The following is a 15173-nucleotide window of genomic DNA, read 5'->3' on the forward strand; positions in this document are numbered from 1 at the left end:
ATTTGTGATTAGATCGTGACCATCAATTTGATTATGATCCGATGGTCCTCACTTCATCAGCAATTGCTCATAACAACTTTTCAAGGCCTGATTCTGATGTCTCCAAAAGGACTCTGCCAATGCGACTTAATCCTTGTCGTTGATCATAAAGATCCAATGGCTACGGTTCACTGATACTTCATTTCTTTCACTCTTCCGCTTCACTTAGATCTTACGTCATTTCTTCAGTTTTCTATGGTTTCTGGGTTTTCCAAAGGTTTCACCTCTCACTCTTTTGCTGCTCAATTCCTTCCTGCTTGAGTTTAACTCTGTGATTTCCGTATCACAATCATTCCATTGAGTCACTTGGTTTTCCAATTGGCTTCTACGGCCCTTTACGATACTCTGTATCATTTCCTCCTCTATGTATCTGCCACGACTCTGCCTGCATATATTTATTTATACTGAATTCCAATTCAGTCATCACTCATCATTTAACACTCAAACACACATTTATACAGGTTCAAATCAATCCCTATATATATATATATATATAAACATATAACAATGTTTACATATCGAGACTCTATCTCTCTAGCCTGATCTTCCGATTATAATGGTCTCTGGGTACAATCTCTGCCCGTAGGCTTAAATCTCACTCTCCCTCGCTGGCTGGTTGGCTAGCTAACGTCTCCAACCTTTCTCTTTTTTTTCTTTTCAATATATCATTAGCAGATTCTTTATAGTTGAGGAACTGTTCCTCAGTTATTTTTTAGTTTCTCAACAGTTTCTTAAAACTAACTCTTAACTAATCCTAATCCTCTCATGTTCTCCTACTTTCGAGAACATTTACAAATATGTCTCACAATATCTAATTAATTCCTATTCTCATTAAAATCACTTAAAGGCCTAAATATTTACAGTAATTCAATACTTAGGAAACCAACTTCCTTGAAACAAAAGACCCCCTATGTCTACTAAAATACAATGATATTGTTGGGTTGAATGCTCGTGAATCATGGGATGATCGATCTCTTGGATGCATAAAGGATTTGATGACAACCATAGTAGAAATTCCTCGATCTCAGGTTCCAATGACTGCACTTCATTAGATGTGGTCCACGATTCTTTAGCCTTCTTTGTATCTTATTCTTCTTTTGGATATTGTTCCTTAAAGACAACTAGAGAATCATTTTTTTGCAATACTCTTCCTCATCTACTATGAATATCATTTAGATCAAGAGGAGTTGTTTGAATATTTTGTATCTCAACATTGTAAGTGGATTGGGGTATTTTATTGTTTGTGATCTCAAATGGTTGTGCGGGTAGAATGGGCCTTTGGGGTGCTTGCGTAGGTGGTAATTGGAAAGGTTGAATTGAGGTCAACTAAGAGTGAAAATGATGTGGTGGTGGAGGTGAATGGTATGGATAACATTGAGATTGGTATTGAGGATAGTGAGGAAAATATTGAGGATATGGTGGATTTATTTCATAAGGCCCTTTCCATCCTTGTTGCCAAGATAGGTTTTGAGGTTGAGATTGAGATAAGCAAGGTTACCAAGGCAAGGATGTGTTTTAATTACTTTGAGATTGTTTTGTATAACCTTGAGATTGAGAATTATGATCTCGCATGATACCTCTTTAATGAGGCCGCCGTGATGACCTTCTTGGAGCTACATAATAGAGTTGTCTCGATGTTTGATTTGCTCCTTGGTAAACTGCCTTCAATCCTCGTAATGATGGGCAATGTTTAGTAGCATGTGATTCTACATAAATAACACAAATTTCAATATCAAGTGGGCATTCTTGTGAAGCATGTTTCTTTCTACATTTAGGGAAAAATATAAACGAAGCAACATTCTCAAATTTTTACTTGTTTTGAATTCTTATAATATCAATCTATTCATTTAAATTACAAATAATATTGAGCAAATTGTTAAGTTCGGTTTGACTTACCAATCATGATGTCGACTTACTTACTCTTTCCATAACTAGATCTTAAGGGGATCTACCATGCTTTACTTTTCCCCTTGAATATGTTATTTCACAGTTCACAAATCTCTTGAAATGACAATTCAAAGACATATCCTTTACCCATAAGGTTAAGAAGATCAATCCGTTCATCCCTTATAGCTATTAGTAGGAGAGTTTTTAATATGTAAAATCCTAAATCATGCAATTTAGCTCTTTTGACATTATAACTAAACGTCTCCACTAAATCTTCTAGGTTTTCATCCTCTTTTTTGTTCATATTAAAGACTTAATCTCTAAGGTCATGGTCTATACAATAAATTTTTTATTTTTCCAAAAATACTCTTTTCATATGATCCAATTTCTTTATAGAATTTGTTCCTAAACTCATGAATCATTTAAGAGCTGTATCCTTCAATGTTGCTAGAAGTTTTCAATTTTTGAGTGTTTAATAAGTAACCATAAGATCTACAAAGTATTTAAAATTCGAAAACAAAGGTTTCCAATGTAACACCACACCATAGATTTACCCTCTTTTACATGCTTACGAGGGAAAACGTGAGTTGAGAGTTACTATGCATGACCCAACTTCCGCGAAGTAGTTACGCAAATGGGGTCCACTTGTCTAGAATTGACTACAAACACCTAGATGCACATGATCACACTGTTGTCAACCTAACTTTCCTTGATTTTAGACCACTCCTTGACCTAGAGTACTTCTCAACATCAGGGATATAAGCCTATCAAGTGGCCAGAGGCCTCCAGCCACACGAATAACCCATCCTCAGTGTGGCTATGCCCAAGATCTCCTAGTTCTGAGAGTGTGACCACAGAACTTGTTCCATAAATTTAGGGCCATCATTCAAGCCAACTGCCGAGACTTTTTGAGGACTTCACCAACAATAAGTATCAATCTCCATGCCTTGTTCTTAGGCTTTGTTGGGGCTCATTCTTTCTCATCACATATTATCAAATCATACAAAGAATGTGACTATGATACCAACAATAAGTATCAATCTCCATGCCTTGTTCTTAGGCTTTGTTGGGGCTCATTCTTTCTCATCACATATTATCAAATCATACAAAGAATGTGACTATGATACCTATAGGTCATGAAGGCATAGTTTTTTTTCCCTTTTTTCATTAGTTTTAATAATTTTTTTATTAAAATAATTGCATCGAAGGAATGAACTATATTAGAATTTCGCTCGAGAAATTTTGAAATTTTAAATTATGAATTTCCAAGATTTAATATTCTAGGAATATTCTTGTATAATACATGATCCAACAGATATTGTAGAAGGTATGTGAATAATTTTTTTATTTTTTTTGGTCTAATCCTATCTTTAATTTATTAATAAAAATTATTCGTGAAGTGTGGCTAAACTTAAATATAATTTAATAATTTTTTACCATTTCATATACTTTAATAATTTTTATTTTTATTCAATAATATGATTGAAGCTATCGGTCAGATTGCTCGACGGGCCATGAATAGTCGTGGAGGTAGGATGGTTGGTGAGCAAAGTGGACGACCTTGCAGCACTCCCTCACAGACTTTAAGCCTTTCGCTGCTTCAACAGAAACCTGAAATTATCCACTTTTGTTTTTGAAACCTCCCCAGGGTTTTGTTCGATAGAATGTCTGTCAATTTTTTTACTGCAACCGGGAATTGTAACTATAATTTTGTATTTTCTATCTTTGATCTAAGAGTATTGTGTACACAAAGAAAGCATAAATGTAGAGTGTCAAATTGCTATATAGAGAATTCTGCATAGTACAACAGAAATATTTTGTAAGTTTTGTGGCGAGATATTCAATTTTCTGCGCTACCTTTGAATGTTTTTGGATAGTAAAGGTTTCATGGGATGGTATTAATGTTTCATAAAAGTGCCCTTTATAGTGCATCACAATACATTAATGAAAAGCTCTGTAATATACATTGGGATGTATCTAGGTTTTTTTTTGTTAATTACGGTTTCCCAAGTATACGGAAAACAACAACAAAAAATCTAGAGATCGAGAGATTAACCATGAGTTATTTAATTACAAGAAGATCCGAAATAAAGAGGGTTTATCTCAACAAAAAAGATATGACCAACAAAAAAAAATATGACCAATAAATTTTTAGATCTCTGGTATCCCTTCTATAGGCATTAACGTTTCAGTAATAGCCTTTCGCTTAACCTGTAGTGATTGCTATGCTAGCAACATAAATTGCTCTACGTACTTTTTCCACATAAAAAAATTAGGGCATTTCGAGGTGAGTATGGAAAGAGAGAGGCCAAAGTAATATATTTACATATCATTAATTTCACGGTTAATTTTTATCTTGGTTTGTTGTGTCCGAAAGAAAAATTAGAGACTACAAACACACTGAAATTACAAATCTCCATTGCCATTTAATACTTTTCTATAGAATCGATTTGCATCAATAATTTCCATGAAGGGAATTCTGGTATATCTAAATTAATACCAAAAGTCCATAAAGCATTTACTCTCAAAAAGCACTCAAAGGTACCACAAAAGTTTCAATATCCTGCTACAAAACATACACAATATTTCTGTACTGTTGTGCAAAATTCTCAAGATAGCAATTTGACACTCCGCATTTATGCTTTCTCTGTGCAAAGTACTCTTAGAACCAAGATGGAAAATACAAATTTAAAGCGACAATTCCTTGTCGCAGTAAACAATTGACATAGCTTCTGTCAAACAAAATCCCGAGGAGGTTTCAAAAACAAAAATGGATAATTTCAGGCTTCTGCAGAAGCAACAGGAGGTTTAAAGTTGGTAAGGAAGTGTTGAGAGGTCGTCAACTTCACTCGTCAGCCAACTCATTTCTATGAGTATCCATCCACTCATGGCTGGTCAACTTCAACTATATTATTGATGATGATGGTTAACTTCCATTGAAATCAATAAAATTAAAAGTTATTAAACTAGCATTTGCACCACATGTTGCAAAAGAAATGCCGTAAGGCATAAATGTAAATGGTCATTGAAAATAAGAATCAATAAATAAAATTGCATGGTCATTGAAAATAAGAATCAATAAAGAAAATTGCATGCAAAAGTGGACGATAAAGCATAGATTGGACACTTGCATCTATATTCCATGAGTTAAATGTGATATTCATTTGCAATTATGCTTTCTATACATGGCTGCAACATTCTCAGAAGACCAAATTATTCATGCCAACCATGTGATTCCATTGTGGGTGGGAGAAGGGCTGCTGGCACGAAAAGATCGCCATTAACTTAGCTACAACCCATTCACAGTGGGAGGGGTTTATCTCAACCTTTTGGCAGATCATTGTTTGATTGAACCCGTTGTGAGAAGCATTAACCGGTGCAGTCTTCTTCAAGATACACAACTTCCTGCACCATTTGGGAATCCGTGTTGCCGAGGCCAAAGAAACTTTCTTTTGCCATGTGGGTCAGGATTTTGAGCACGTTGAATGATAATGAATGTTCCGGATGCAGTCAGATTTTGTTCAGTAATAACGAACTGTGTTCAGTCCCTAAGTCAACGAAAGTTCCGACACTATGTTCGTTGTTAATAGATGGTAACAAATGTTTAACAAAAAATCTAAAAAGAGTTATTGGGAGAATGGTCTCTCTTAAGGTTCTGGATTTGAGTGGGACGGTAGTGCAGTCATTACCGGAGAGTGTGGTGTGTTTGAAATAGCTAAGATGCCTCTTTTTATCAAGTATGCCCATCAAATTTCTACCTGCATCTCTTACAAATCTTGGAAACCTGGAGATCCTTGATCTAAGCCGCTCTAGAATCACGGAATTACCGTCTGGCCTTCATAATTTGAAATATTTAAGGCATCTAGCCATGGATAAATGTGGTCATTTGCAGTATCTACCTTGCAGCATCTCAAGGCTCACCTCTTTACAGGGTTTGACAATATATGGATGCACCAATATATGGGAAAAAGGTGAGCCCAAGAAATGGAAAAAAGTGTTGACAATATATGGATGCACCAATCTATGGGAAAAAGGTGAGCCCAAGAAATGGAAAAAAGTGGCCAGCATTAGCGTGTCTGGCCAACTTAAAGCAACTCACCAAGCTCCATTTAACAAACAATGGGGGCGTTATTAGGGAAGGCACATTAGGGAATATGATTGAAATGAACACCCTCGTGTTAGAGCTCACAAAGGTGAGATCTCTGCCGAGTGACATGAATAATATGTCAAAGCTAAGAAAACTGTATATGAGAAAACTGTACATGGAGTGTCCTGACTTGGTTAGAATGGAAAATAGCTTTTGTGCTCTTCAGACTATGACTAGTCTTATATTATACAAGTGTAATATGTTGGAAGAACTTTCACATCTGCATAAGCTCAACAATCTACGACGATTGGAAACAATTGAATGCTCTAGATTAAAGAGGTTTCCTCGGGATTTCGGTGACAAGAAGGCATTTTCTTTATTGAAGATATTTTCAATTGTTGGGTTACATGAATTAGAAGAGTTGCCAATCGTAAAGGAAGGAGCAATGCCAGTACTTGAAACGTTTATCATAGTAGAATGCTCAGCATTGAAGGTATTTCCAAAGAGTTATTTCAATTTGGAAACACTTCAAATAATAAAAATCTATGGTTGCAGTTCCCTGATAATGGAAGATTTAAGAGAACTTAGGGAATCCAATAAAATGATAGAGGTGGAGACTATGTCTATAGAAGACACCAGAGACTCAAGAAATAGGTACTCTCAATTGATGACGGAAATGAAAAGTTGGCTCTACGGAGAAATTTGGAGCAATAATGATGTGTTCCTTTTCTTAAGAAGTCTTTATACACTTCTGTATATGGTGACTTCTAGGAAGGGTAGTCCATTAAAGTTGATTAATATATACCAATCAATACTCAAAATACATAATAGTCATAAGAAAAACATATATTCCTCTATTATGTATATTTATTTACTATGTGGTTTTGAGTGTCGTTGTTGGAAAATATAATCATTAAATTAAAAGATATATTCATCTATTATGTATATTTATTTACTATGCGGTTTTTTGAAAGACTCTCATGTCATTTTGTTACAATTGCGTTGTACACTTTAAAATCAACCTATCAATCCAGTACATAGTTGGTGTATATATTATTTGTTAGTATGTGACAGATATATATGTCTTAGCATTACAATCCAATTTGTACTAGTTTACTTTTAAGATGTAAGTTGTGATGGCTAAAAATGTTTAAGCTGATATGTAGCGAATAGTAGTTTGAGAACTTTGAATCCAACAAAATTCGCTGCATTCAACAAAATTTACAAGCAGAATTTCATGTCATTTTGTTACAATTGCCCTGTACACTTTAGAATCAACTCCTTTGCTAGGAGCAATGGAAAATACAACACGTAAATAGCGCCATGTGAATCCTAATCTTGGGATTGCCAGGTCTAGAAGCAAAATTCTACTCTGTGAGCAGAAGAGGAGTGCTTCCAAATTGGATGTCTAGTCACTCAATTTCAAAAACCTTTTTTGGGGCAAGTGGCATAGAGATAATCCTTCAGGGAAACATTTTTTTAGGTATACATCCAAGATTTTATTTGGATAACTTTTCATTGCAGGGTTGATGCATCTTCATTTGAAGATGGGGATGGATTGACAACAATGTGTTGGGGATGGATTGACAACAATGTGCCTTTCAAGATGTGAAAGGTCTGTACGACCTGAATGTTGCACAAACTTTGCAGGTGACAAGAATGTGCCATGGCACACACAAACTCTACTAACCTCATCTCTGCTATAATTGTACAAGAATCCACTGATTGTTTTCCCATTTGGGCCTAGTCCAGTAGTTGAAACACACGGCATTTTGGGCAATGAGGATTGAGTTGGAGGCCTTTTATCTTCAGAAATATTTGGATTACCTGTTTTTTGTGTTGTAGCATTTGAAGTAGATACTTGTTGGGAGGACTTGGTGAAAGACGAGGATTCTGTGAGTTGTCTTTCATGTGTGGTTGTTGTCATTGAAGTTGGCAGTGCAGATTGAGCTGTAACAGAAGGTGCCTTTTCAAGAGCAACATCAGTAGATTTAGGAGGCTCTAGTTGACTAGAAGCACTCAATTCTGACGAAGCCACATTTTGTTCCTGGCCATAGATAATCTCATACCTGGATATAATTCACATTGCAATAGAGGCTTGTATTGACATAGAGACTTAGAAAAAAAATCGAATTAAACCTTTCAAAGGAGTTTAGTCAAGTCACAAAAGGAGAACAGAGGCCTTCCTTCTTCAATTTCGATCACGGATATTTCCATAGAGATGCACATTTCATGACAGCTTCAGCTTTCATCTAGAGTTATTACTCCTTAGAATGTTCGAGTGAGTATTAAAGAGATATAATGCATGAATCGCTATCGGACTCGACTTAAGATAAAAATATATAATGCCACATGGAGCTAGGACCTTACCACAGAGAAATTCAGATCATAGAACTAGGATCATGGTCCTTCTTTCACAACTTCTTTATTCACATAGATCCTCATCTTCGCATCATTCCTTATAGATTATGGCCTTAACCTTCGTGTTTTTCCACAGCGCACACATAGAATTTTGATACCTTGCAACTCAGGAATATGATCCTTAGAGTTTTGCACCAATCTACAGGAGTTTTGTGCCTCAGGAATCCCATAAATTAGATGCTATAGAAGGCTTGCAGTAAAGGAGACACTGAGTTCGCACAGATCTTATATAAAAGAGTCACAGAACTTGCTCGCACACTTTGTCAAGATGGATCACAGAGTCTGGATCCATATTGGATCATCGATACAGGGTATTAACATTTGTAATATAGCCTTGGATTCAATGCAGACTATAGAGAGAGCTCCGTAGAGACAACAATTCTCAGAACGTCGCATATCTTAGAGCTAGATAGGCCACCGAATAGGTCACGGATTCAAGTGCCTTTAGGGAATCGGAGACAATTCACTTAAATCCAATACCACCCTTATCTTTCGTTAACTTCAAATTGTTCTTAGATCTTCAACCCTGCTCTAAACCATGTTCACTGTTTTTAGATCTTCAACTCTGCTCTGAAACCATGTTGATTCTCCAGGGTACATTAATTTTTTCTACTTCCAATGATCAGTTAGCATTGCTTCCAATGATCATTAGCACTAATTCCATATTAGTTCCATATAGAATTCAGTTAACATTAGTTCCATATAGCATTCTGAAATAAATCTTTATTTCTACATTGTGTATGTTAGTGGATTTCTGGCATTGAGTTTTATGTTTTGAATAAGCAATTACAAGTAGTTGCACGATTAAAATTAAGATCTATGTGGGTGAGTCCAATAAGCCATAAACTAATGAATTACACATCTCGCAATTTAAGATACATGTTAGATGTTTCCATTGTTTCAATCGAAAAATCCCCGTGTGAAAACTTAGAAAGACAACAATATTCTCAACCACTTAGTTCAAGTGGCCAACATGGCAAAGGTGTATTTATTACTCGATCAAATCAAGCCCAACGAGACAAGGGAGGAAGTTCCAACACAGGTCTTAATATTTCAAAGATATGATAATAATAAAGGTATTATCATGATAATTGATGATGGAGTTAATGTGAGTTTTGAGAAAACAGAGAAATCCAAACAGATGAAAGATAGAGCAAGCATTGGTCAAGCATACAAATATTTGGATAATCTAAAGATGAAAGATAGAGCAGAAGCAAAATACATACTGATATATTAACAATTATTGTAGGCAGCATATACATTTTTGTTTTATATTGTAAAGGAGCACTAGATCTTGATTGCTAAGTCAGCAGAATCATGAAAATCCCAAATACTAGTTGGACACCTTTTATGTTTGTCTGGTAGCAAACATTGAGTTGCTGTCTCATTATCACTATCATCAAATGGATCAATTTCACTGCCACTACAAGCTGTGGGGTTGCTATCCTGCTTACCTTTGCTGCAATTCACAGAGGACTCACTTTGAAGCCTATAACCATATGCATGAAATCTATCAGAAGTATTAGTCTGGGGAGGGTTACCATTAGCTTGGACTGGAATTTGGTCCTTATCTTGATCACTCATCAAGTTAACAACATCAGGCTTTCTAAAATCATGGCTAGTAGATGTAAACAACTTTCTTCCTTGAAATGGTTGCCATTCAGTGTTGGAATGATATGGATTATTAATATTTTTAGTTTCAGAACTTCCCACATGATCAGATGTTGGGCCAATATTGTTTGTATATACTTTTCCAGAACTTAACTCTTCATCTTGACCAGTAATGTTGGTTGAAATTCCAAGGCTAGAATATCCCTTTGAATATATTTTGATGTCATTCTCATAGTTCTTGGTTTTCATTAGTGTAGTCTCATTAACTTCCTCTTCATATGATGCCCCCTCATCCTTTGATATATCATACTTCTTGGTTTTAATTTGTGTAGTCTCGTTAAGTCCCTCTTCATGTGATGCTCCCTCTGGTATATCATTGAAAGTTGATTCGAAACTTTCAAAAGCAGGTGAAGAGGCTGCTCTTGAAGAAAAGCTTCCGGATCCCGTTATTCCACGCGAAACTCTCCGAGCGCGATCGCGCTCTTCTTTCAGCAGTTTCTTTTGGTTAAGAAGTTCTAGGATTCTCTCTGCTTTTCTTTGGATACTCTGGCCCCAATCAAACCTGCATGAGAAAGTTAAAAAGGATTAATAAACAGGACGAGGAAGCATGGAGATGACATGAAAACTCTATGAATCGGAGGGTAATCAGCATCATATGTTCAGGGCTAAATTCAAATTTGTTTATTTCGTACTCTTAACTTCGATTCAGAATGATAAACTTTTTATTCAGCCTGCCACTCTTCACTGACACACGATTAAATAAAATTTGGATTGATTGATTTAGACCAACAATAGGCAGACTAATATTTCACTTGCTTGATTTCTAGGATTGATCTGAATGTTTTATTTATATATATACATACATTTTTTTTTAAAGAAAAGCATGGAACAACAGTGAACATATGTGAGATAACAATTTGGGGTATTCAATGCAACAACTTTGCGTTTCTGCAATTCATCTCGTGGAACAATTTCATTTGTCTGTGCGACTGTAGAATGTTTAGTCGCACGATTAATTGCATCTCTTGGAACAATTTCATTGATTAATTGCATCTCCTGGAAAAATTTCATTTGTCTATACGACTGTAGAATGTTTATTCGCACGATTTCGCCCATTTGCAGCAGGATTTGGAGAAAAACATCTTATTCCTAGTGGAAAGAGAATTTTTAAATTTTTTCTGAGCAGTTAGGCAGGGAAAGGATGTTATCATTGGATTGTGTAAGCATTACAGCAGGGCACTTTCTTCAATTGCCCGGAAAATGTAATATTATTATTATTAAAGACTATTATCATTGAATTGTGTAAGCCTTATAGTAAGGGACTTTCTTCAATTTCTCGGACAATGTAATATTATTATTATCCAATTTTAATTAAAGACTGTTATTATTGGATTGTGTAAGCCTTAAAGCAAGGTACTTTCTTCAATTGCCCGGAAAATGTATTAATATTATTATCCAATTTTAATTAAAGACGGTTATTATTGAATTGTGTAAGCCTTACAGCAAAGGACTTTCTTCAATTGCCCGGAAAATGTAATATTATTATTATTATCCAATTTTAAAGTCACTTATTATCCAATTTTAAAGTCACGGCCAAGCCGAACACCAAATTAGTATATGAGACCCCCTTGTTTGTGGGACAAGGGACCCATTTCAGAAGAGCGATTTGACTGCTAAGTCTATGAAGGCATAGATTAGAACTCCTCTGATTTTGAACCTGTAACTGAGTAGATGAAATATATGCTCTTAACCATTAAGCCCACTCAAGTTAATATTGCCCACTCAAATTAATATTAAAATAGATTGTATTTAAGCGAACTCCTCTGATTTTGAACTTGTAACCAATTAGATGAAACATATGCTCTTAACCATTAAGCCCACTCAAGTTAATATTACCCACTCAAATTAATATTAAAATAAATATTTCCCACTCAAATTAATATTAAAATAGATTGTATTTAAGCCACCACGCCAAAGTTGTTTTTAATATATGCCCCAATAAGTACAAATCATTCCACTCCACACCCCCACTCCAATAACTACAACTGCAATTCCTGCCACGAACCTCCCTACTCCACATCCCCACCCCAATACCTACAAACCTCCCTACTCCACATCCCCACCCCAATACCTACAGCCCCAACACCTACTATATGTCCTTTTTTACCCCCGATACCTATAAACATCCCTACTCCACATCCCCACCCCAATAACTACAAACCCAAATACCTGCTTATGTCTTTTTATACCCGAAATATCCATAAACCTTCCTACTCCACATCCCCACCCCAATATTCAAACTTTACTCTACATCCCCAACTCAATACAAATACAATATAATGACCCTTATGAATGAAGAGGTAAAAAATTAATTAACAAGGTGAAAAACCCCTTTTGTTCTGGGGATTATCTGGGGGAATGATTTAAAAACATTTGGAAATCACCAAAACAGTTTGGTTGATAGTATGAGATTATATAAATTCACTGAGATAAAGAATGAGCATATGTCGAGGTGACTGTGCATAATATGCAAGAGATTTTCTTTCTAACATAGCAGCTGGAAAAGGCTTCTGTCACATATCCTGCTTTTTAAATTTCTAATAAGTACAGATTATTCCAGTCTAAATTAACTTATCGACCTGTGTGATGTAGCCATTAGTCTAATCATAAAAATGCTTCAAATGAATCTAGCCTTGTCAAGGACTAGCTAAATTTGAATAACATTTCAAATGAATCTAGCCTTGTGAAGGACTAACTAAATTTGAATAGCACTTGAGGTCCGTATCATTGTATGTTCACGCTCTGAATTATATCAGGTCAGTATGAAATATAATCAAACTGCTAATGAAGATGAAATGTCGAAGACAATAGTGTGTATCCTCAATCATAAATTTCAGGCACTGTACTGGTAATCTAGTCATATTACCCAAAATCAAAACGAAAATCAAAACGAAGTGTGTACTCCGAACACCCTTGAAGTTTTGGTGTTTGGAATCGCTTTCCAAGTAGAAGTAACAAACCAAGTATAAGTAACAAACCAGAACAATATATACAAGTAACAGTGTTTGGAATCGCTTTGCAAGTAGAAGTAAAGTAACAGTGTTTCGCTTTGCAAGTAGAAGTAAGAAGTAAAGTAACAGTGTTTGGAATTGCTTTGCAAGTAGAAGTAACAAACCAGAACAATAAATACAAGTAACAAACAAGAACAATATGTAAAGTAGAAAAGACAGGGGTTTGGAGTTATGTACAAGTAGAAAAGACAGGGGTTTGGAGTAGAGACAGAGGTTTGGAGTTTTCGTATTTGAAGTTGAATTACTCACACAATTTTATACAGAAACAGAGTGGATAAGGAGTGCTTTGAAGCCAAAGTAGAATTGAACATTGGATAAAGCATTTAGCCTGTTGCAACTTGCAAGCATAAGTCGATACTCGGTAATAAGAGCATTACTTGTAAAAGATTATTTTAGGTCATAATTGTGTTCTTGTGGTGCAATGCAAATGGTGAAAGTTGAAAGTTAGCTGCACAACAAAAATAGGGGAGTGCATAAGAGAAACACTGAAAGCCCCAAAAAAATCATATAAAATTCCATCCATTACCAAAAGCAACTATTTTCATCCATTACCGAAAGCAATTAAGAATAAAAAAGCTTGGTGGTGTTGGCACATCGCTTGACATGGCTAAAATGGTAGTCAAGCCAGACAATTAGATTGAAGCACCCCAGTTCGAAATTGAGTTCACTCTATTTCGCTTATGTTTTACACTACCAACTACCAATCTACATTCGGATCGGATCATTCTCATTCATTGCTATACTATACTGTGGTGTAAATCCTATGAGCTATGTCCTTAACTTTTCTATTTTTTGTGGGTTATCTCTCTGCAATAATATCATGCCTTGATTTTCACAGATAGTATCCTCCAAATGATGATTTGATTTGATAAAATCTATATTCAGAAATTTATAACATTAGCCAAAATTATATAATTCATGGAAATATTCTAATGTATATATGGTAATTTGTAAAGTATCTCTGCGTTGAATTGGATCTATAAATATAAACTGAATAGGATTACCAGCTAATTTTAGAAAAACAATGATAATATATAGAAATACCCTAGCTCATCCACATGCTCAAAATGAGTGAGTTGGTGAAGAACATCCTTTTCACTTCGAAAGTCTGCTGCAAAACTCTCTGGACCATGTGTTAACAGGTACTCCAAAAGTACTAATGTTTTGAAAGCCTCTCTCCAACTCTTCGTATCTGAGACAGCCAACCTGGCAGTACAAACATTTCTTCGTTCAGTTATTTCCAAACCTCCAGGAGGGTTTGTTTTCATGTCACCAAAATCTCAACATTTCCTAGGACAAGGAGGAAAATTTCAAGCCAGTTTGAGTCCAAATATACCCAAACATAACTTTTTTCAGAGAAATCAAACCGTCAATACTGAAGTCTTTCATCTTTTACAATTAGAATCTTTCCAAGATATATCAAACTTGTAGTCTTTATCATACACAGTTTGTTTTAGAAAAACCTGATATTTATATTACTGAAAGGGGATCCAATTCTCTGCCTTCATAGATTACATGTTAAGCCATCAACATATTGATGTGGTAAATGGGGGATCATAATGAAACTTAAGGCACGTGGTCTGAAGATGTGAAACTTCAGGAATTTAAGGGACTAACAAACTGTTCATGTAGATTTCAATCCCAACATTAAAATCACAATGTTTTCATCACGTAACCAAAAAAACTTCAATTGGGCTTTTTACTTTGAATTCTGTAATGAATCTAAATGTTTTCAATGTAGATTTCAATCCCAACATTAAAATCACAATGTTTTCATCCCGTAACCAAAAAAATTCCAATTGGGCTTTTTACTTTGAATTCTGTAATGAATCTAAATGTGATAACACAGCAAAAGTTTTCCTTTATACCCTGTTTTCAATGAAGATTTCAATCCCAACATTAAAATCACAATGTTTTCATCACTTAACCAAAAAAATTCCAATTGAGCTTTTTATTTTGAATTCTGTAATGAATCTAAATGTAATAAAACAACAAAAATTTCCCTTTATACCCGGTTTTAAATGTTCTTTGATCCCGCTCTATCTACAGTAATGCCA

At 35.2% G+C, this 15173-nt stretch overlaps 1 protein-coding gene across 1 annotated transcript; it reads right to left on the reverse strand.

Moving 5' to 3' along the window:
- Positions 1-9721: 9721 nt before the first annotated feature.
- LOC149199502 (uncharacterized) lies at positions 9722-14400 on the reverse strand. Its single transcript, XM_089399399.1, has 2 exons — positions 14161-14400; positions 9722-10607 (listed from the first exon to the last, which is right to left on the reverse strand). The coding sequence occupies exons 1-2, from the start codon at positions 14382-14384 to the stop codon at positions 9722-9724; spliced, it is 1110 nt and encodes a 369-aa protein (XP_089255525.1). The 5' UTR covers positions 14385-14400.
- Between the last annotated feature and the right edge of the window lie 773 nt (positions 14401-15173).

The sequence above is a fragment of the Pinus tabuliformis genome, chromosome 2_1 (genome assembly GCF_031772625.1).
Source record: "Pinus tabuliformis cultivar Carrire ecotype Pingquan chromosome 2_1, CPIR1, whole genome shotgun sequence".
Taxonomy (NCBI): Eukaryota; Viridiplantae; Streptophyta; class Pinopsida; order Pinales; family Pinaceae; genus Pinus; species Pinus tabuliformis.